The sequence below is a fragment of the Salmo salar genome, chromosome 10 (assembly GCF_965601325.2).
Source record: "Salmo salar chromosome 10, fSalSal1, whole genome shotgun sequence".
Classification (NCBI taxonomy): domain Eukaryota; kingdom Metazoa; phylum Chordata; class Actinopteri; order Salmoniformes; family Salmonidae; genus Salmo; species Salmo salar.
The window spans coordinates 102,960,093-102,981,757 of NC_138300.1; the positions used below are offsets into that span (position 1 = coordinate 102,960,093).

Sequence of the window (21,665 nt, forward strand, 5' to 3'; positions counted from 1 at the left end):
TATTTCAAAATGTGAGGTATATGATCACACTGGTCATCGATCGTTTATTGTATTACTTGAGGCATAAATTGAAGTCATTTGCAGTTTCTCAAAAAAAACTATGAGAACCGCTGCACCAAGTCATGTTGTTATACATGTGAATGGGAAATACTCCTCGTTGTTAGAAAGACACAACATCTGACTTGACCCTCTATGCACTCTCACAGGGCCCTACACACTCACTGACACTCCAACATACAAACACTCAATTCATCATTTGCTCACACATACATAATATGCACATATATTTATACTGATTTTACACACACGCACAGCCAACCCACTTACATACAATCATCATATACACTGCTGCAACTCCATTTATCATATATCCTGATGCCTAGTCACCTTACCCCTATACATATCCACCTCTATCACTCCAGTATCACTGCACGTTGTAAATATAGAACTGACTGATCATGTATATAGTATGCTTAGTTACTTTCTCTTTGTTATTTCTAGTATTACATTATTATTGATTACTGCATTCTTGGGTTTAGAGCTCGCAAGAAAGGCATTTCACTGTACTTAACCACGCAAGCCTATCGATACACTTTGTGGAGTGAGTGGATAGGGAGAGGGTGTTTTATGGCTTGTAAGTGTTGAATAAAGTGTTGACAGTGCTGAATAAAATCTTAAACATGAACTCACGCATAAATACAGCAGCCATTTGCTGAATTCGTTGATATTCTCGCGCTAGTCATGTTTTCAAATCTCACACAATAGAGACGACTATCAACTTCGCTGTGGGCTGGTGGAAGCTGCAGACACTGATCTGAGCTATCTGATTGGCCAGCGGTAGGCCTATAGGTGCACTTGATTTGCTCTCCGGGTCTGCCGGGTAGGCGGAGTTTGTACCTTCAGATCCATGAAACGGCGCACATTGCATTTGAATCGTGTGTGTGTGTGTGTGTGTATACAGTTGAAGTCGGAAGTTTACATACACTTAGGTTGGAGTCATTAAAACTCGTTTTTCAACCACTCCACAAATTTCTTGTTAACAAACTATAGTTTTGGCAAGTCGGTTAGGACATCTACTTTGTGCATGACACAAGTCATTTTTCCAACAATTGTTTACAGACAGATTATTTCACTTATAATTCACTGTATCACAATTTCAGTGGGTCAGAAGTTTACATACACTAAATTGAGTGTGCCTTTAAACAGCTTGGAAATTCCAGATAATTATGTGATGCTTTAGAAGCTTCTGATAGCCTAATTGACATCATTTGAGTCAATTGGAGATGTATTTCAAGGCCTACCTTCTAACTCAGTGCCTCTTTGCTTGACATCATGGGAAAATCAAAAGAAACCAGCCAAGACCTCAGAAAAAACATCGTAGACCTCCACAAGTCTGCTTCATCCTTAGGAGCAATTTCCAAATGCCTGAAGGTACCACATTCATCTGTACAAACAATAGTACGCAAGTCTAAACACCATGGGACCACGCAGCCATCATACCGCTCAGGAAGGAGACGCGTTCTGTCTCCTAGAGATGAACGTACTTTAGTGCGAAAAGTGCAGATCAATCCCAGAACAACAGCGAAGGACCTTGTGGAAATGGGTACACAAGTATCTATATCCACAGTAAAATGAGTCCTATATCGATATGACCTGAAAGGCCGCTCAGCAAGGAAGAAGCCACTGCTCCAAAACCGGCATAAAAAATCCAGACTACAGTTTGCAACTGCACATGGGGACAAAGATCGTACTTTTTGGAGAAATGACCTCTGTTCTGATTAAACAAAAATAGAACTGTTTGGCCATAATGACCATTGTTATGTTTGGAGGAAAAAGGGGGAAACTTGCAAGCCGAAGAACACTATCCCAACCATGAAGCACGGGGGTGGCAGCATCATGTTGTTGGGGTGCTTTGCTGCAGGAGGGACTGGTGCACTTAACAAAATAGATGACATCCTGGAGAAGGAAAATTCTGTGGATATATTGAAGCAACATCACAAGACATCAGTCAGGAAGGCTTTTTTTATGGCGATTTTGGAGCGGTGGCTTCTTCCTTGCTGAGCGTCATTTCAGGTTATGTCGATGTAGGACTCGTTTTACTGTGGATAGAGATACTTTTGTACCTGTTTCCTCCAGAATCGTCACAAGGTCCTTGGCGCTTGTTCTGGAATTGATTTGCACTTTTCGCACTAAAGTACGTTCATCTCTAGGAGACAGAACGCATCTCCTTCCTGAGCGGTATGACGGCTGGGCGGTCCCATGGTGTTTATACTTCGGTACTATTGTTTGTACAGATGAACGTGGTACCTTCAGGTGTTAGGAAATTGCTCCCAAGGATGAACCAGACTTGTGAAGGTTTACAATGTTTTTTTCTGAGGTCTTGGCTGATTTTTTTTATTTGTTGATTTTCCCATGATGTCAAGCAAAGAGGCACTGAGTTTGAAGGTAGGCCTTGAAATACATCCACAGGTGTACCTCCAATTGACTCAAATGATGTCAATTAGCCTATCAGAAGCTTCTAAAGCCATGACATAATTATCTGGAATTTTCCACGCTGTTTAAAGGCACAGTCAACTTAGTGTATGTAAACTTCTAACCCACTGGAATTGTGATACAGTGAATTATAAGTGAAATAATCTGTCTATAAACAATTTTTGGTTAAAATTACTTGTCATGCAAAAAGTAGATGTCCTAACCGACTTACCAAAACTAGTTTGTTAACAAGAAATTTGTGGAGTGGTTGAAAAACTAGTTTTAATGACTCCAACCTAAGTGTATGTAAACTTCCGACTTCAAGTGTGTGTGTGTGTGTGTGTGTGTGCTTCTGTGTGAATATATGTGTGTGTGTGTATATATATATATATATACTGCTCAGCAATATATGTGTGTGTGTGTATATATATATATACTGCTCAAAAAAATAAAGGGAACACTTAAACAACACAATGTAACTCCAAGTCAATCACACTTCTGTGAAATCAAACTGTCCACTTAGGAAGCAACACTGATTGACAATACATTTCACATGCTGTTGTGCAAATGGAAGAGACTACAGGTGGAAATTATAGGAAATTAGCAAGACACCCCCAATAAAGGAGTGGTTCTGCAGGTGGGGACCACAGACCACTTCTCAGTTCCTATGCTTCCTGGCTGATGTTTTGGTCACTTTTGAATGCTGGCGGTGCTTTCACTCTAGTGGTAGCATGAGACGGAGTCTACAACCCACACAAGTGGCTCAGGTAGTGCAGCTCATCCAGGATGGCACATCAATGCGAGCTGTGGCAAGAAGGTTTGCTGTGTCTGTCAGCGTAGTGTCCAGAGCATGGAGGCGCTACCAGGAGACAGGCCAGTACATCAGGAGACGTGGAGGAGGCCGTAGGAGGGCAACAACCCAGCAGCAGGACCGCTACCACCGCCTTTGTGCAAGGAGGAGCAGGAGAAGCACTGCCAGAGCCCTGCAAAATCACCTCCAGGAGGCCACAAATGTGCATGTGTCTGCTCAAACGGTCAGAAACAGACTCCATGAGGGTGGTATGAGGGCCCGACATCCACAGGTGGGGGTTGTGCTTACAGCCCAACACTGTGCAGGACGTTTGGCATTTGCCAGAGAACACCAAGATTGGCAAATTCGCCACTGGCGCCCTGTGCTCTTCACAGATGAAAGCAGGTTCACACTGAGCACGTGACAGACGTGACAGAGTCTGGAGACGCCGTGGAGAACGTTCTGCTGCCTGCAACATCCTCCAGCATGACCGGTTTGGCGGTGGGTCAGTCATGGTGTGGGGTGGCATTTCTTTGGGGGGCCGCACAGCCCTCCATGTGCTCGCCAGAGGTAGCCTGACTGCCATTAGGTACCGAGATGAGATCCTCAGACCCCTTGTGAGACCATATGCTGGTGCGGTTGGCCCTGGGTTCCTCCTAATGCAAGACAATGCTAGACCTCATGTGGCTGGAGTGTGTCAGCAGTTCCTGCAAGAGGAAGGCATTGATGCTATGGACTGGCCCACCTGTTCCCCAGACCTGAATCCAATTGAGCACATCTGGGACATCATGTCTCGCTCCATTCACCAACGCCACGTTGCACCAAAGACTGTCCAGGAGTTGGCGGATGCTTTAGTCCAGGTCTGGTAGGAGATCCCTCAGGAGACCATCCGCCACCTCATCAGGAGCATGCCCAGGCGTTGTAGGGAGGTCATACAGGCACGTGGAGGCCACACACTACTGAGCCTCATTTTGACTTGTTTTAAGGACATTACATCAAAGTTGGATCAGCCTGTAGTGTGGTTTTCCACTTTAATGTTGAGTGTGACTCCAAATCCAGACCTCCGTGGGTTGATAAATTGGATTTCCATTGATTATTTTTGTGTGATTTTGTTGTCAGCACATTCAACTATGTAAAGAAAAAAGTATTTAATAAGATTATTTATTTCATTCACATCTATGATATGTTGTTTAAGTGTTCCCTTTATTTTTTGGAGCAGTGTGTGTGTGTGTGTGTGTGTGTGTGTGTGTGTGTGTGTGTGTTTATAGATAGACAGACAGACAGACAGACAGACAGACAGACAGTGTTTCTTGAGCTTTTAAAAATATCCTAGATATAGAACAGACCCTTGTTTCTTATGATTTGTTTTGGACTTTCTTTTTTGCCATTTTATGAATGTGTTATTCATTCTGTTTCTCTGTGCTATAGAAGTAAAAGTCAAATTAAATATTTTAGCAAATCATTATTATTTTTTATACCTAAAGTGGTACAAAAATTCAACATCTATCTAGAGTTAATGTGCTTCTGACATTTGACAGCTCCGGTAGAGTTGCATTGATGGTGGGACAAGGTTGAACTGTTCAAACTTTACACACAGACTTGGTATCAACTGCTGTCCATCCTCAGCAATGAATATGACTTATTCTACCTTGTCATGGTGATTTAGCTTAAGTTTAAGATTACAATGGTTCTTAAGATTGTTAAATTACATGACCCTGAACTCATGTGCCCTCTGTCATTGTTGTCCTCAGGTCACCTGTTCTATAAGTTTGGCATCACTGAGTCAGATTGGTACCGTATCAAGCAGAGCATCGACTCCAAGTGTCGCACTGCGTGGAGACGCAAGCAGCGCGGCCAGAGTCTAGCGGTCAAGAGCTTCTCCAGACGTAGCGCCAACGCACCGGGAAGCTCAGGTAATTCCTGGAAATAGCAAGCGTGTGTGTGTGTGTGTCACACACACACACACACACACACACACACCTTTTCACTTATTTGTATGTAAGGAATCCAGTGAGTAATGCAGAGTGTAGCAGATGGTTATAATCTCCACAACACAACAACGCCTCCTGTCCTCCCCTCCCTGAGATCCATCACCTCTCAACCCTGACCGGAGAGAGTGGGACAACAAGGGAAACCCAAATATCCTGTGATGGACTGTGTGTACATTGTAGAATCACAGCCCGCTCTCCTCCCAGGCCACACACACCCCACTAGAGCACACACACCACTAAACACACACACACACACACACACACACACACACACACACACACACACACACACACACACACACACACACACACACACACACACACACTCCAGAGCAAGTTCTCTCATACTCGAAATTAAACTAATGGGCTGGAAAGCGGTGTCTGGGCCTGTTTTTAAACAGTTATTTATTAATGAACGGGGAGAGGGGGCTAACACAAAGTACAGTCTTGTCGTGTCTTTGGCATCATTAAAACTGAAGACATATTTATCAAATAACTCTCTGTAAATATTATTACGCGATTAACCTGATTAATCATGTAACTGTAATTAACTAGGAAGTCGGGGCACCAAGGAAAATATTCAGATTACAAAGTTATAATTTTCCTAATATAATTTTCAGATATTTTAATATCTGATCAATTAGTCTTCGAATTAATGAATTATTATTTACCTCGTCAGTCTCATTCCAAATGTTAGTTTGGAATGAGTTATCTGCACGAACCCAGTCTTCACTATGAGTCATCCATACATCAATTGTCTTAAAATGAATTATTTACTAACTAGGTAATTCACAGAAATGCATAACAAACAATAGATTTCGTTACAAAGAAATGATAGAGGAATGTGCCCTACTGGGCTAAACCGGCATGGCAGCTTGTTAGACAAAAGGGGAGTGTGGGTCAGCTGAGAAGGCACTACAGAGTTGATCATTATAACAATTGAAATACTAATCCTTTGCACATGAACGCTCACTCATTCGGGAATAATTTCAATCAATATATATATATTTACGCTCAGTGTGTCGTCGGGATCTCTGTTGAAAAGTTTGTTTCTGTTGAAGTGTCTGTCCGCCCCCTCTCTCTCTCTGTCGTGGTTAGAATGGGTAGTTCAGAGTGACATTCATTAATGTCGTTATAGAATAGCTGTTTTCGGCGGTTGTCGGTCTTCGCGTTCAATGATACCGAATTCCTAGCTGCAGACTAGTAATTAATATCAAAGACTTGTTCTTATTCTGTCGGTTTCGATAGTCTAAGAGTTTAACCACGTGGTATGGTTAAATGTTCAGCAAGAGGATTGCATGGTCAAACCTTTAGCCCTCTCGTTATCGAGGTAAGCTGGTCTCCAACCTTTAGCCATCTCGTAATTGAGGTAAGCTCGGTCTGGTGATATAAAACCCCCACCTTGGTTTTCTTCGGAAGAGCAGAAAAAGGCTGTCTCATGACACCAGGTCCTGTCTCTGTCCCTGGGGGCGTGCCAAGGACTTAGTTAAGACTCCAAAGGGAATTGGAGTTTCCTTCATTAACCTCTCTAGGCTAGGCGGGACGAATTCGTCCCACCTACGTAACAGCCACTGCCATCCTGTGGCGCGATTTTCAAAACCTTAAAAATCCTATTACTTCAATTTCTCAAACATATGACTATTTTACAGCCATTTAAAGACAAGACTCTCGTTAATCTAACCACACTGTCCGATTTCAAAAAGGCTTTACAACGAAAGCAAAACATTAGATTATGTCAGCAGAGTACCAAGCCAGAAATAATCAGACACCCATTTTTCAAGCCAGCATATAATGTCACCAAAACCCAGAAGACAGCTAAATGCAGCACTCACCTTTGATGATCTTCATCAGATGACAACCCTAGGACATTATGTTATACAATACATGCATGTTTTGTTCAATCAAGTTCATATTTATATCAAAAAACAGCTTTTTACATTAGCATGTGACGTTCAGAACTAGCATACCCCCCGCAAACTTCCGGGGAATTCGCTAACATTATACTAAATTACTCACGATAAACGTTCACAAAAAGCATAACAATTATTTTAAGAATTATAGATACAGACCTCCTCTATGCACTCGATATGTCCGATTTTAAAATAGCTTTTTGGTGAAAGCACATTTTGCAATATTCTAAGTACATAGCCCAGGCATCACGGGCTCGCTATTTAGACACCCGGCAAGTTTAGCACTCACCATAATCATATTTACTATTATAAAAGTTTGATTACCTTTTGTTGTCTTCGTCAGAATACACACCCAGGACTGCTACTTCAATAACAAATGTTGGTTTGGTCCAAAATAATCCATCGTTATATCCGAATAGCGGCGTTTTGTTCGTGCGTTCCAGACACTATCCGAAATAGTAAAGAAGTGTCGCGCGCATGGCGCAATTCGTGACAATAAAATTCGAAGTATTCCATTACCGTACTTCGAAGCATGTCAACCGCTGTTTAAAATCAATTTTTTACGACATTTTTCTCGTAGAAAAGCGATAATATTCCGACAGGGAATCTCCTTTTCGGCAAACAGAGGAAAAAATCCCAAAGGCGGGGGCGGTCGGGGTCATGCGCATAAGCCAGTGTCCCTTGATCGGCCACTTGAGAAAGGCGATAATGTGTTTCAGCCTGGGGCTGGAATGACGACATTCTGTTTTTTCCCGGGCTCTGAGCGCCTATGGACGACGTGGGAAGTGTCACGTTAGAGCAGAGATCCTTAGTAAATGACAGAGATGGAAAACAAGTTCAAGAAATGGTCAGACAGGCCACTTCCTGTAAAGGAATCTCTCAGGTTTTGACCTGCCATTTGAGTTCTGTTATACTCACAGACACCATTCAAACAGTTTTAGAAAATTTAGGGTGTTTTCTATCCATATGTAATAAGTATATGCATATTCTAGTTACTGGGTAGGAGTGGTAACCAGATTAAATCGGGTATGTTTTTTATCCAGCCGTGTCAATACTGCCCCCTATCCTAAACAGGTTAAACAGTCCAAAATCACATTACACAATTTCACAAACAGTTCCATCCTTATTCATTCATTTTATACAACCATTTAGATTTGTCTCATAGCTGAGGCTATTGTATAAACATGATTATGGTAATGTGGCAGTATTGTCTCTCATAAGTTTCAGAAAATTGTACAAAACGGACCACTTCATAGCTGGATTCTTCACCGATCTTTTATACCTTCTCCACAACCTGAATATCGTTCGGTTCTCCAGTTCTGTGAGTTGGAAGAACTCCTCTGTTCTCTCTATACTGGGGCCATGAGGAGAGGATCTCCTCGTAGGAATTTACGACCGCTCTTACAGAGCCCGGTGTCAGTAGAGGTCGGGGGATGGTGCTCGCAGTGTCTAAAGAGGGCAACGTCATGACAGTCTCCACGAGCCACCTGGCTCTCGCCTCACTGCCAATGACTGGGCTGTGGAGGATTTATATACACTGCTCCAAAAAATAAAGGGAACACTAAAATAACACATCCTAGATCTGAATGAATGAAATAATCTTATTAAATACTTTTTTCTTTACATAGTTGAATGTACTGACAACAAAATCACACAAAAATAATCAATGGAAATCCAATTTATCAACCCATGGAGGTCTGGATTTGGAGTCACACTCAAAATTAAAGTGGAAAACCACACTACAGGCTGATCCAACTTTGATGTAATGTCCTTAAAACAAGTCAAAATTAGGCTCAGTAGTGTGTGTGGCCTCCACGTGCCTGTATGACCTCCCTACAATGCCTGGGCATGCTCCTGATGAGGTGGCGGATGGTCTCCTGAGGGATCTCCTCCCAGACCTGGACTAAAGCATCCGCCAACTCCTGGACAGTTTGTGGTGCAACGTGGCGTTGGTGGATGGAGCGAGACATGATGTCCCAGATGTGTTCAATTGGATTCAGGTCTGGGGAACGGGCGGGCCAGTCCATAGCATCAATGCCTTCCTCTTGCAGGAACTGCTGACACACTCCAGCCACATGAGGTCTAGCATTGTCTTGCATTAGGAGGAACCCAGGGCCAACCGCACCAGCATATGGTCTCACAAGGGGTCTGAGGATCTCATCTCGGTACCTAATGGCAGTCAGGCTACCTCTGGCGAGCACATGGAGGGATGTGCGGCCCCCCAAAGAAATGCCACCCCACACCATGACTGACCCACCGCCAAACCGGTCATGCTGGAGGATGTTGCAGGCAGCAGAACGTTCTCCACGGCGTATCCAGACTCTGTCACGTCTGTCACATGTGCTCAGTGTGAACCTGCTTTCATCTGTGAAGAGCACAGGATGCCAATGGCGAATTTGGCAATCTTGGTGTTCTCTGGCAAAAGCCAAACGTCCTGCACGGTGTTGGGCTGTAAGCACAATCCCCACCTGTGGACGTCAGGCCCTCATACCACCCTCATGGAGTCTGTTTCTGACCGTTTGAGCAGACACATGCACATTTGTGGCCTGCTGGAGGTCATTTTGCAGGGCTCTGGCAGTGCTCCTCCTTGCACAAAGGCGGAGGTAGCGGTCCTGCTGCTGGGTTGTTGCCCTCCTACGGCCTCCTCCACGTCTCCTGATGTACTGGCCTGTCTCCTGGTAGCGCCTCCATGCTCTGGACACTACGCTGACAGACACAGCAAACCTTCTTGCCACAGCTCGCATTGATGTGCCATCCTGGATGAGCTGCACTACCTGAGCCACTTGTGTGGGTTGTAGACTCCGTCTCATGCTACCACTAGAGTGAAAGCACCGCCAGCATTCAAAAGTGACCAAAACATCAGCCAGGAAGCATAGGAACTGAGAAGTGGTCTGTGGTCTCCACCTGCAGAACCACTCCTTTATTGGGGGTGTCTTGCTTATTGCCTATAATTTCCACCTGTTGTCTATTCCATTTGCACAACAGCATGTGAAATTTATTGTCAATCAGTGTTGCTTCCTAAGTGGACAGTTTGATTTCACAGAAGTGTGATTAACTTGGAGTTACATTGTGTTGTTTAAGTGTTCCCTTTATTTTTTTGAGCAGTGTACTTCAATACTTGGACTGTGTCCCAAATGGCAACCTATTCCCTATATGGTGCACTACTTTTGACCTGGGCCCATGGGGCTCTCTCTGGTCAAATGTAGTGCACTATAGGTAACTGACATAATAAAGGAAACTCCAACATAAAGTGTCTCAGTAGTGCGTTGGGCCGCCACGATCCAGAACAGCTTCAATGCACCTTGGCATAGATTCTACAAGTGTCTGGAACTCTATTGGAGGGATGCGACACCATTGTTCCACAAGAAAATCCATTATTTGGTGTTGTGTTGATGGTGGTGGAAAACGCTGTCTCAGGCGCCGCTCCAGAATCTACCATAAGTGTTCAATTGGGTTGAGATGTGGTGACTGAGACGACCATGGCATATCGTTTTCATGCTTATCAAGCAATTCAGTGACCAGTCATGCCCTGTGGATGGGGGCATTGTCATTCTATGGGGGCAAAGTCATCGTAGCCAAATAATGGCCACAAATAATGACCTGCCCAGCATTTTTATATATGACCCTAAGCATGATGAGATATTAATTGCTTAATTAACTCAGGAACCAGATCTGTGTGGAAGCACCTGCTTTCAATATACTTTGTATCTCTCATTTACGCATGCGTGTCCATTATTTTGGCAGTTACCTATATATAAGGTAAAGGGTGCCATTTGGGACATGTTTATGATGTAGGATGGGAGAAAGACCTCTCCCTGTCAGTAAACACAATACATGTCTATGATAGGAGCTGCACCAAGCAGATATCTGTGCTACATATGTTTTGTCTACCATGATATGATTATTTTGAGTGAATTCTTTAGGCCTACTTTGTCACTTGTCAGTGTGGTGTGATTTCCTCAATGTAGGCCTACATCAATCTAGCAACAAACAAAAAACTTTTTCTCATAGCGAGCAGACACACACGCATGCACCAGTGTAAACACACACACACACACACACACACACACACACACACACACACACACACACACACACACACACACACAGTGAGATAATAGATGAAGCTGTGGTGGGCTGATGGGGGACGTTATGGCGTGTCATAGTTGTGGGTGTTTAGACTGAGGCAGGGGGTTTATGTTTGACGGCTCGTGTGTGTGTGTGTGTGTGTGTGTGTGTGTGTGTGTGTGTGTGTGTGTGTGTGTGTGTGTGTGTGTGTGTGTGTGTGTGTGTGTGTGTGTGTGTGTGTGTGTGTGTGTGTGTGTGTGTGTGTGTGTGTGTGTGTGTGTGTGTGTGTGTGTGTGTTGGATTGCTAGCTTGAGAGTCCTTGTGTTATTTAGACATGTTTGGTACAGTGTAAACACACTGCATCATCCAGCAGATGGCCTGGGCTCAGTTTTCCAAAAGCCTCTTAATGCTAAGTTCATTGTCAGAACCTTCGTAGGTGCATCGTTTCCCAAAACCATTGTCACTAAAGTTGCACTTGAACGCCTGTTAATCATCGACTGCCTTAGACCACTCGTAGAGCAGTTAAGTGCATGTTTAGATGCATTTCCCCCAGATCTCTACTAAACATAGAGTCAAGATGTTTATCTGTCTCTCTGACTGGCGATAACTTCAAAACGAAGTTGACTACAAATACGAAGTTAACAATGTCTTTGCAGTTGGTACAAACAAGTGAAGGATAAAAAGATGCTAGAAATGAAAACCAAGTATACTGCATTCAAAGATAAATAGCCTACCAAAAGTATAGGCTACATGAGCCTATATATTTCAATGATATTGATATCAATTTCATGTCCATTCAATTTAGTTTTATTTGGCTACTGTCTGTATTTTGTTGCCTCAATATATTTGATGACGTGTAGCTAACAGGTGTGCCAAATCTTGATATAGTGCAATATTATTGGGTAAGCATTAGAATAAGCTGCCTCAATATTTGCTGCCATAAGTGATAATATCTCTCTAGGAGCTGATCCGTCATCAGTATTGTGGAATAATTGTAATGCACTGATCGGAGAGCAGCGCTGCCTTTCTTTCGAACCTATCATCATCGACACATGCCTCAACAAGGCACTTAGCACACTTTCTATCTGCGTGGTGTTTTGAAAAACACATTACATCTTTGGCCATTGCAGGAAAGATACATTGTTAAAACACTCGTTATCCTAACTTCCTTCGCTATTGGGAAACCAGGCCATGGGCCGTTGCCAAGTGTTCCTTCAGAGGTGAACAGGGCTCTTCTTTCAGCCTCCAGGCGTGTGCAAACCCCCCTCCTCCCTACAACTAATGGATCTGGGGGAGTCTATCAATTTTCTGATCCTAGATCTGTGACTAAGCTGGGCAACTTCTACCACACCTTACTGTTGTTAACTCATCTGCCCTGTGCTCATGCCCCTCCTCCTCAGAGGGTGGCGCTGTGGTGGAGGCAGCCCAGCAGACTCTACACTACACCCTGGCCAACCAGGCTGTCCAGCAGGTCCAGATCCACCGCATAGGAGAGGACGGACAGGTGCAAGTGGTGAGTGTCACTGTCTCCACCCTCTGTTTGCGTCTCCTCTCTCCTTCCATCTCTCATTCCTGCCCTACTGCCCGATTTTCTCTGTTAATCTCTCTCATCCTCTTTCACTTTCCTCTCAGTCTCTAACCAGACCTATTTCTCTCTCTGGTCTTTTTCTCTCTTTCTCCTCTCGTGATCCCTCTTTCATTTCTATCTGTCACTCCTTTCTCTTATTCTCTTTTTTCCCTCTCCTCTTTTGCACTTCCTATCTCTCTGCCTTCTGTCTCCGATTCTCTCTGTCTTGTTCTCGTTCTATCACTCTCGCTCTCGCTCTCGCTCTCCTCTACACACACACACACACACACACACACACACACACACACACACACACACACACACACACACACACACACACACACACACACACACACACACACACACAACCCTCCTCCAGTTCCTTAGTCATCTGAGAGTCCCAGAGTGAGTCTCTTATCTGTGTTGTGTGGGTAGATCACCTCACCCTACTACACTGAGACTGTCCACCGCTCCACAGGAAGACAGTGTGTCAATGAAGCAGAGTTCCATCATGCTCAGGGATTCGATTGAACAACCTTATACAGCTGTAGGGGTCAGAGGTCACACTCAGGCCCACCACATCACTATGGGTGGGTGGGCCAACAGGAAGTAACCTGTGTCTGATCACTTTCTGTTCCCTGTGCACCTTCATTGAGTCACACTGTGGCTCTATTCCAATGTCCACACTATTACTTAGAATCAAGAAATGTGCTTTGACCTTTTCATTGTTAATGAGGGAAAGGACCAACAAGTAAATCTTATGTATGCCATTCAAATGTGTTGAAGCCCAACTAAGGAGCAAATACTGTATTACTCCGAGATCTCACCTCTTCCACCGGGCTGGACTGTGTTACTGAGGGAAGCAGCAGCTTGATAGCCTGAATGCCGGTCTGTTTGTGCTATCATGCCAACTCATGCAAGAATTATGTTTATAAGCTATTTGAAGATTGCTGTGAGGCCAGTCAGACTGTTTGGCTTGACAATGACAGCAAAATAGTTGGCAAGAGCACAAACAGATCTGAAACCAGGATAGCAGGTTGACGCTGTCGTAAATGTTTATACGTGGAATAGAGGCAGAGAGCGTTGCGGACAGTGCTGTTAATATTATAATCTCTATCAGGTCCGTGACCCGTATATACTAAAACGCTTTCTCAAAAGTCTGGAACCGGTTTCTCAAAAATGGCGAGTGTAGTAATGCATAAAAAGACAGGCTAAGGCTGGAATTCCACCCTTGTGGACAACAAAATAAAAAAGTTATCAATCATTATTTGTGTTTAAAATAAAGTCCAGTTTAGTTTTTGAGTCAAAATCCAATGAAAATGCAACATTACACAATTTTCAGACTTTTCGATTGATCTTCCTGGTGAACTCCTACTCTGCTTTTATTCAAAGATGATCAGTCCCTCATGTTATTAAAGAGGAAGAGGGATGAGAGGAAGTGGTATCAGGGAGTAGACCTGGGTTCAAATACTATTTGAACTAATGTAAATACTCAATCTGTTTTCAATTGAGCTTGTCTGGCTTAATGGACAAATGTAATAGTCCTAAAACTGCAAACTCCACCTATCTGACACTCCAGGCACTCTAGAGCAAACGTTCAAAGTACATTTTGAAAGATTTAAAGTAGTATTGGACTCCAGTCCTCGAGTACCCTCAATAGCACACATTTCTGTTGTTGCCTGATTCAACTCATCAAGGGCTTGATGATTAGTTGACAAGTTGAATCTGGTGTGTTGTAAAGGGCTACAACAAAAATGTGTGCTGTTGGAGGTACTGTTCTAGACTATTAGTTGGTGCAGCCGAGCTTAAAATGTACGAGTGCTGCTAATGCAGTTGAGGAAATATAAAGCATATGATCTGGCAGGCAGTGACAGCAGCAAGGTTCAGACTAGTGGAGGGGGGAAAGTGGACTCACTAACTGAATGGGTTAACGGTGCCAGAAGAGTAGTGCACATTATAGTACATACATACACACCTCATATTGTGAGCTCTGTCTGGTCTGTCTGTGTCTGTCTTTCATCTTGTTCTCTCTCCATTATCAGATCCCTCAGGGACATCTCCACATTGCCCAGGTGCCACAGGGGGAAGAGGTGCAGATCACACAGGACAGTGAGGTAAGTGTTTCTGTTTGTCCCTCTGTCTGTTTTTCTGTCTGTCTATCCAGGTATCCCAGTCAGTAAATCGGAAGTGCACGGTAATAGTTAGTAATGGTAGCAAGTATTAAAGTCATTAGGCAGGAGTTCACCGCAAGCAGATGTTAAATGTTAAGAGTGCTTGTTTATATCTACTGCCTGCTTATGCATGGGTCATTATACTATTTGTTTCCACATAATACCCAGATGGCCTGTGTCTATCACCAGACAGCCTTGCATGCACACAATGGCTTGACTCTATGAGAATCTGACCCAAAACCACACCAAGTGTCTGAGAAAGAATTCTCTGCCTCGGCATCATAGTTAAACATTTTGTTTAATAAGATGTGGGGGGAGAGATATTTATTTCAAGGCGCCACTGCGCGCGCGCACGCACTCACACACACACACTCTCTTGAGTAGACACATATACATATGCTCATATATACACACAAACTTGAATATACACACACACACACACACACACACACACACACTTGAATACTCACTCATGCACAAAAGCATACCTAAACTCACTCAAACAAACAAACAAATAAACACCGGCACTCATGCAAAGAGGGCCGACACACTGACCAGGTATTCTACAGAGGTTCTTAACCTGTACAAGCAAGGGGTAGCGAGAAGGAGAGAGACGGAGGAAGAAAAGCTCCAAAAGCCTTTTTGCTCTTTGTGATTGGATGACAGAAATGTTTTTGTTGTTGTCTCTCCTTCCCACTCAATGATCTTGTTTGTTTTGGGAGTTCATAGCTTAGCAACAAAATCCCACTTCTGCCAATTGCCACTCACAGTGAGAGGAACAGGGCACTCCTCATCAAAGCCATTGGTTTCAACATGCTGGAGAAGGAAATTAGGCTATTTGGGAGAGATTAGCATGCTGCCTGTCCATAAGGCAGCTCAGACGGCATTGGATATGTATGAAATACAATTAGAAACAAAAATAGCGCATAGGGAATGCATGGGGCTTATTTGGGCTTGTTTTTAATGTGGTGTTGCTAATGTCATGTGACTGTGATGCTGTTTGATTGATCTCTCTCACTCTCTCACTCTCTCCCTCTCTCTCTCTCTCTCTCTCTCTCACTCTCAGGGGAACCTTCAGATCCACCAGGTACATGTTGGGCAGGATGGACAGGTAAGGCCCTTCACTCCCTACAGTAACTCTCCCCTCGGGTTTTACCCCCAAACTTCTTCACGGAAAATATTTGCAATGAAACACAAACTAGCGGTTGTTATTGGACGAGTCCATGTTGCCCATCCCTGTTTCAGGCCGTTTTGTTCTGTTTGGTGCCTAACAGAACAAAACGACCCATGGAGGTTTAGTTTAGATCCCACATTACTTCTGGGTTACCTCCATGTGCTGGTCCTCCTCTTTCCTGTGGATCCTTCAAACACACAGAGGAGCTACAGCATTTCCCTGTCTGATCTGTCTCTCTCTCTCTCGAATGTCTTTCTCTCTCTCATGATTTTCTCTCCTTCCCTCTCTCTCTCTCTCACTTACCCAGCCTCTCTCGCCGTCTGTCTCACATGCTTTCTCAACTTTCTGTCAGTCTTTCCCCTCTGTCCATCCATCCCTCCCTTCTCTCTTTGTGGGTAGAGGAATGGATGGTGTGTTTGGTGCAGAGGGCCCTGTTCTTCCTGTTTCTGTTCTTCCTGTTTCTCTGTTCTTTCCTCTGGGATCAAAGAGATACTCCTGATCAAAGCACCAGGGCTGTGTGATGATCACAGATCACACATCACAGATGGGTGCTGTGCAGACCAGGCGTTATTTCATATTCATGATCTCATTGCGATCGTCTAGAAGCCTGGCCGTAAAGGAAGTGTCTCACTCTCTTTCTCTCGCTCCCTAGACTGTTTTTCTCTGTGAGGATAGGGGTGTGTGTGTGTGTGTGTGTGTGTGTGTGTGTGTGTGTGTGTACAGGACCGATTGTGTGAAGTTAAGTCTTTCTCAGCTTATGAGAACTGTTTTTATTAAACCCAATCTATTTTTAAGCCAATTAGCTCACCCCTAATTCCAAGGTGCTCTCTGTGTTTGGAGAGGAGTGAGAGTTGGCTAAGGAACTCCAACAGTCCTGCCAACTCCAAACTCTAGACTAGAGTTAATGGCCCTAGGGGTGCCAATGGTACTTTCCACAATATGGTAGTTTATCAGTTATCAAGCGACATTCAACTCCAGCTGTTCTCAGTATCTCCATAACTCCTTGAACTCAGTGATTCTCAAATGAGTGTAAGTTGAAGTCTAGCCTTGTTGTTGACTTTGAAGGCAAAACTACTAACAGATCTGGGACCAGGTAGCTTGGATCAGAGTTATTGGATCCATTCGTCTGTTCTAGACAGGGCCTCAGTATGAGTCTCTGTAATGACACCTGTGTGTGTGTGTGGCATGGTTTTGATTTGTATTAGATCGGCATTGTTTTTTACGTGTTCCCATTTCCACAGATGAGATATTTGTCCCTTACCCCTTTACAGAAACACACACACACACACACACACACACACACACACACACACACACACACACACACACACACACTGAGATGGAGACACACATACACATTGAGACAGAGACACACTCACACATCCTCAGATGAACCGGTCGTTGAGTCCGGTGGGCGTGACAGCACAGCAGCATTCCGGACTGTTTATCTTTTGTATCTTGGCTCCGGTTACAATTCTGTTCTGGTTCTGATTTTGAAGTCTCCTTAACCCAAGTTCTACAGTAGTTTTACAACCCTGTTTCTGATGTTATTCAGCAATAACCTGTTGTTAACTCTTAGGCTTTCTGCCAGTACATCTCACTTGTCAGGATAGGGCTAGTTTCTCACCGGGTTGACTATCAAATCACACACACACACACACACACACACACACACACCACACACACACACACACACACACACACACACACACACACTCATCCACCACGGCATGTAGCCTAGCGGTTAAGAGTGTTGGGCCAGTAACCGAAAGGTCGCTGGTTCGAATCCCTGTGCTGGCAAGGTGGAAAAATCTGCCGTTCTGCCCTTGAGCAAGGCAGTTAACCCCCAACAACAACTGCTCCCTGGGTGCTGATGATGTGGACGTCGATTAAGGCAGCCCCCCACACCTCTGATTAAGAGGGGTTGGGTTTAATGCAGAAGGCACATTTCGGTTGAGTGCATTCAGTTGTGCAGTTGACTAGATATCCCCCTTTCCCACCCACACACCGCAACACACACCCCCACACACTCCTCTGTAAGCCTGATGTAAAACACCAACTCCTGCCATTGACACTAGATCCTGCCATACTGTGCAAACATTTGACTAAGTCCCTCTGAAGAGCAAAGTGTGTGTTAGAGCTTGGGTTGCAAAGAGTCTGAAACTTTCTGGAATTTTTCCATGGGAAGTTAAGCCCGGGAATTTTGGAAATGTTGCTTAAATTCATAAAAAAGTTAGCTTATAACAGTGAACCTTTTTTTGTAGGATACACATAAGGCAATTCTAGGTCTTGTGGCATATTTTGGTTAAACTTCCCCAATTCAATGGAATTGCAACCCTCTACATGCATAGTGCATTCTTCCATCACATGTGCAGAGCACTCTTCCATCACATGTACAGCTGATTCTCAAGCTATTGCACACTAATGAGCTGCTATTGAGCCCACACTACTACACTGTCTGAGACAAGGACTACATGCTTTCTGGTAAGTTAACGATTACAACACTGGGTGGGGTGAATATATTTTATATGATATACATGATTTTTTGTTAACTAGTAAATAGTAGCCTACAGCAGAGTGTTTAAATCATTTCTAACTTGTTAACAATTTCTGCTAGTTAGTTTTTGCTACCATGTGGGTTTTAGCTTGCTTGAGCCTTGCTAACTGAGGAGTGTTAATTCACCTGTTTCCATACATGTTTCATTTTAAAACATTTATCTTACAAAGGAGTTGTTTAATCTAACTGCTTAACTATTTATCTGTACATGGAATTGTATTTGTTTGTTTTTTACACTTTTTTTTCTAATCTTTGTAGGAAAATGCCACGGGCACTATCTGAGGTGTGGAGACATTTCACTGCAGCTAATGTAGAAGGAAAAGCTGTGTGCATTTGCAAATACTGTGCCAAATCATATGTGAAGAATGCAACAAAGATGCAGAATCATCTGGCCAAGTGCATAAAGTTCCCTCAAAGTTCACAACAGGCAACCTGTGACAGAAGTCCTTCTACTTATATTCGAGGTGAAAATGATGAATCGCACACCTTATCGATAGCAACAGCTCATGGTCCTCCTGGAATCAGATGTTTTTTTTACTCAATTGCGGAACGTAGTCAGAGAAATGGTGTGAATGTCTTGCTCGAGCTGTGTATGCAACTGGTTCACCTCTGATGCTCACATGCAATGTGTATTGGAAGAGATTTCTGAATGTTCTTCGCCCAGCATACATCCCTCCAACCAGACATGCTTTATCTACTCATTTGCTGGATGCAGAGTTCAACAGAATTCAAGTGAAGGTCAAGCAAATCATAGAGAAAGCAGACTGAATTGCAATCATCTCTGATGGGTGGTCGAATATTCGTGGGCAAGGAATAATTAACTACATCATCTCCACCCCTCAACCAGTATTCTACAAGAGCACAGACACAAGGGACAACAGACACACCGGTCTCTACATTGCAGATGAGCTGAAGGCAGTCAATGACCTTGGACCACAGAAGGTATTTGCACTGGTGACAGATAATGCTGGAAACATGAAGGCTGCTTGGTCTTATGATGAATCCTACCCTCACATCACACCCGTTGGCTGTGCTGCTCATGCATTGAATCTTCTCCTCAAGGACATCATGGCACTGAAAAAAATGGATACACTCTACAAGAGAGCCAAGGAAATGGTTAGGTAAGTGAAGGGTCATCAAGTTATAGCAGCAATCTACATTGCTGCTATAAAGTGAGAAGAATAAGAGCACTACATTGAAGCTGCCCAGCAACACCCGTTGGAGTGGTGTTGTCATCATGTTTGACAGTCTCCTGGGGGGGAAGGAGTCGCTCCAAGAAATGGCCATATCACAGTCTGCTGATATGGACAGCCCCATCAATAGGATCCTCCTGGATGATGTATTTTGGGAGAGAGTGGTAAGCAGCCTGAAACTCCTGAAACCTATAGCAGTAGCCATTGCACGGATTGAGGGAGACAATGCCACTCTGTCTGATGTTCAGATTATGCTTGCAGATGTAAGAGAAGAAATCCGTACTGCCCTGCCCACTTCACTGTTCCTCCAAGCAGAGGAAACTGCAGTTCTGAAATGCATCAAAAAGTGTGAAGACTTCTGCCTGAAGCCCATACGCGCCGCAGCATACATGTTGGACCCCAAATATGCTGGCAAGAGCATCCTGTCTGGTGCAGAGATCAACAAGGCCTATGGTGTCATCACTACTGTGTCTCGCCACCTTGGCCTGGATGAGGGCAAGGTTCTTGGCAGTCTGGTGAAGTACACTTCCAAGCAAGGGCTTTGGGATGGAGATGCAATATGGCAGTCATGCCAACATATCTCATCAGCCACCTGGTGAAAGGGACTTTGTGGAGCTGAGGCTCTTTCCCCTGTTGCCTCCATCATCCTCCAAATCCCACCAACATCAGCCGCCTCAGAGTGCAACTGGTCCTTGTTTGGGAACACACACACCAAGGCACGCAACACGCTGACCAATACAAGGGTTGAAAAATTGGGGGCCATCTGGGCAAATTTGAGTCTTTTTGAGCCTGACAACGAGCCATCCTCAACAAGGTTGGAAAGTTACAGTGAAGATGAGGCCTCAGTCTGATGTTCAAGAGGTGAACATTGAGGAGGTCCAGGGAGAAGACGTGGACAACCAAATATTTAGTTTCTAGACTATCATTTATGTTGAAAACGTTTTTGGGAGATGCGATGGATCATTCAATATTTCCTTTCTTTTGTTGTTTAGTGAAATCATCCCATGTGAAGAGTCAACTGATTTAATTGAAGTTCAATTCATAACTACATTTTTTATTTTTTTCTCCATTGGAAGGATTTAATCATTTTCAAATATGTCTACTTATGATAAGGTTAAAGGTTTATATTTCTTGTGGAGCGATAGAGCAGGAGTGGTAGAGATACTCTGAATGATCGGCCATGAAAAGCCAACTGACATTTACTCCTGAGGTGCTGACCTGTTGCACCCTCGACAACCACTGTGATTATTATTATTTGACCCTGCTGGTCATCTATGAACATTTGAACATCTTGTCCATGTTCTGTTATAATCTCCATCCGGCACAGCCAGAAGAGGACTGGCCACCCCTCATAGCCTGGTTCCTCTCTAGGTTTCTTCCTAGGTTCCTGCCTTTCTAGGGAGTTTTTCCTAGCCACCATGCTTCTACACCTGCATTGCTCGCTGTTTGGTGTTTTAGGCTGGGTTTCTGTACAGCACTTTGCAGGGCTTCATAAATACATTTGATTGATTGATTTCTGTCTCCATATGGTATGGTAAATATATCCAATGCAAAAAAAAATAGACATTTTAAATGGTATTAATATTAATTTGCATATATTTCAATTATTTCCCATATTCCCGTTAATTCCCATATATTCCCGTTAATTGCCATGGAAAGTTTCCACCTTTGAATATTCCCCAAAATGTTCAACCCTAGTTAGATCTAAGTGTCCCTCCCAGTGCCAGAGTGTCGCTGACTAGGGCTGTGTCCCAAATGGCACCCTATCCTCT

General features: G+C 43.8%; 1 protein-coding gene across 5 annotated transcripts in view; it reads left to right on the forward strand.

The window, feature by feature from the left end:
• Nucleotides 1-21,665, forward strand: part of LOC106561274 (protein BANP) — a 91,236-nt gene that overhangs the window by 25,250 nt on the left and 44,321 nt on the right. For all 5 annotated transcript variants that reach the window (XM_014125045.3, XM_082957304.1, XM_014125046.2 and 2 more), the window contains 4 exons: nucleotides 5,014-5,175; nucleotides 12,632-12,744; nucleotides 14,841-14,912; nucleotides 16,036-16,080. In XM_014125045.3, the coding sequence (XP_013980520.1) occupies nucleotides 5,014-5,175; nucleotides 12,632-12,744; nucleotides 14,841-14,912; nucleotides 16,036-16,080 (392 nt within the window). The remainder of the gene's footprint in view (nucleotides 1-5,013; nucleotides 5,176-12,631; nucleotides 12,745-14,840; nucleotides 14,913-16,035; nucleotides 16,081-21,665) is intronic.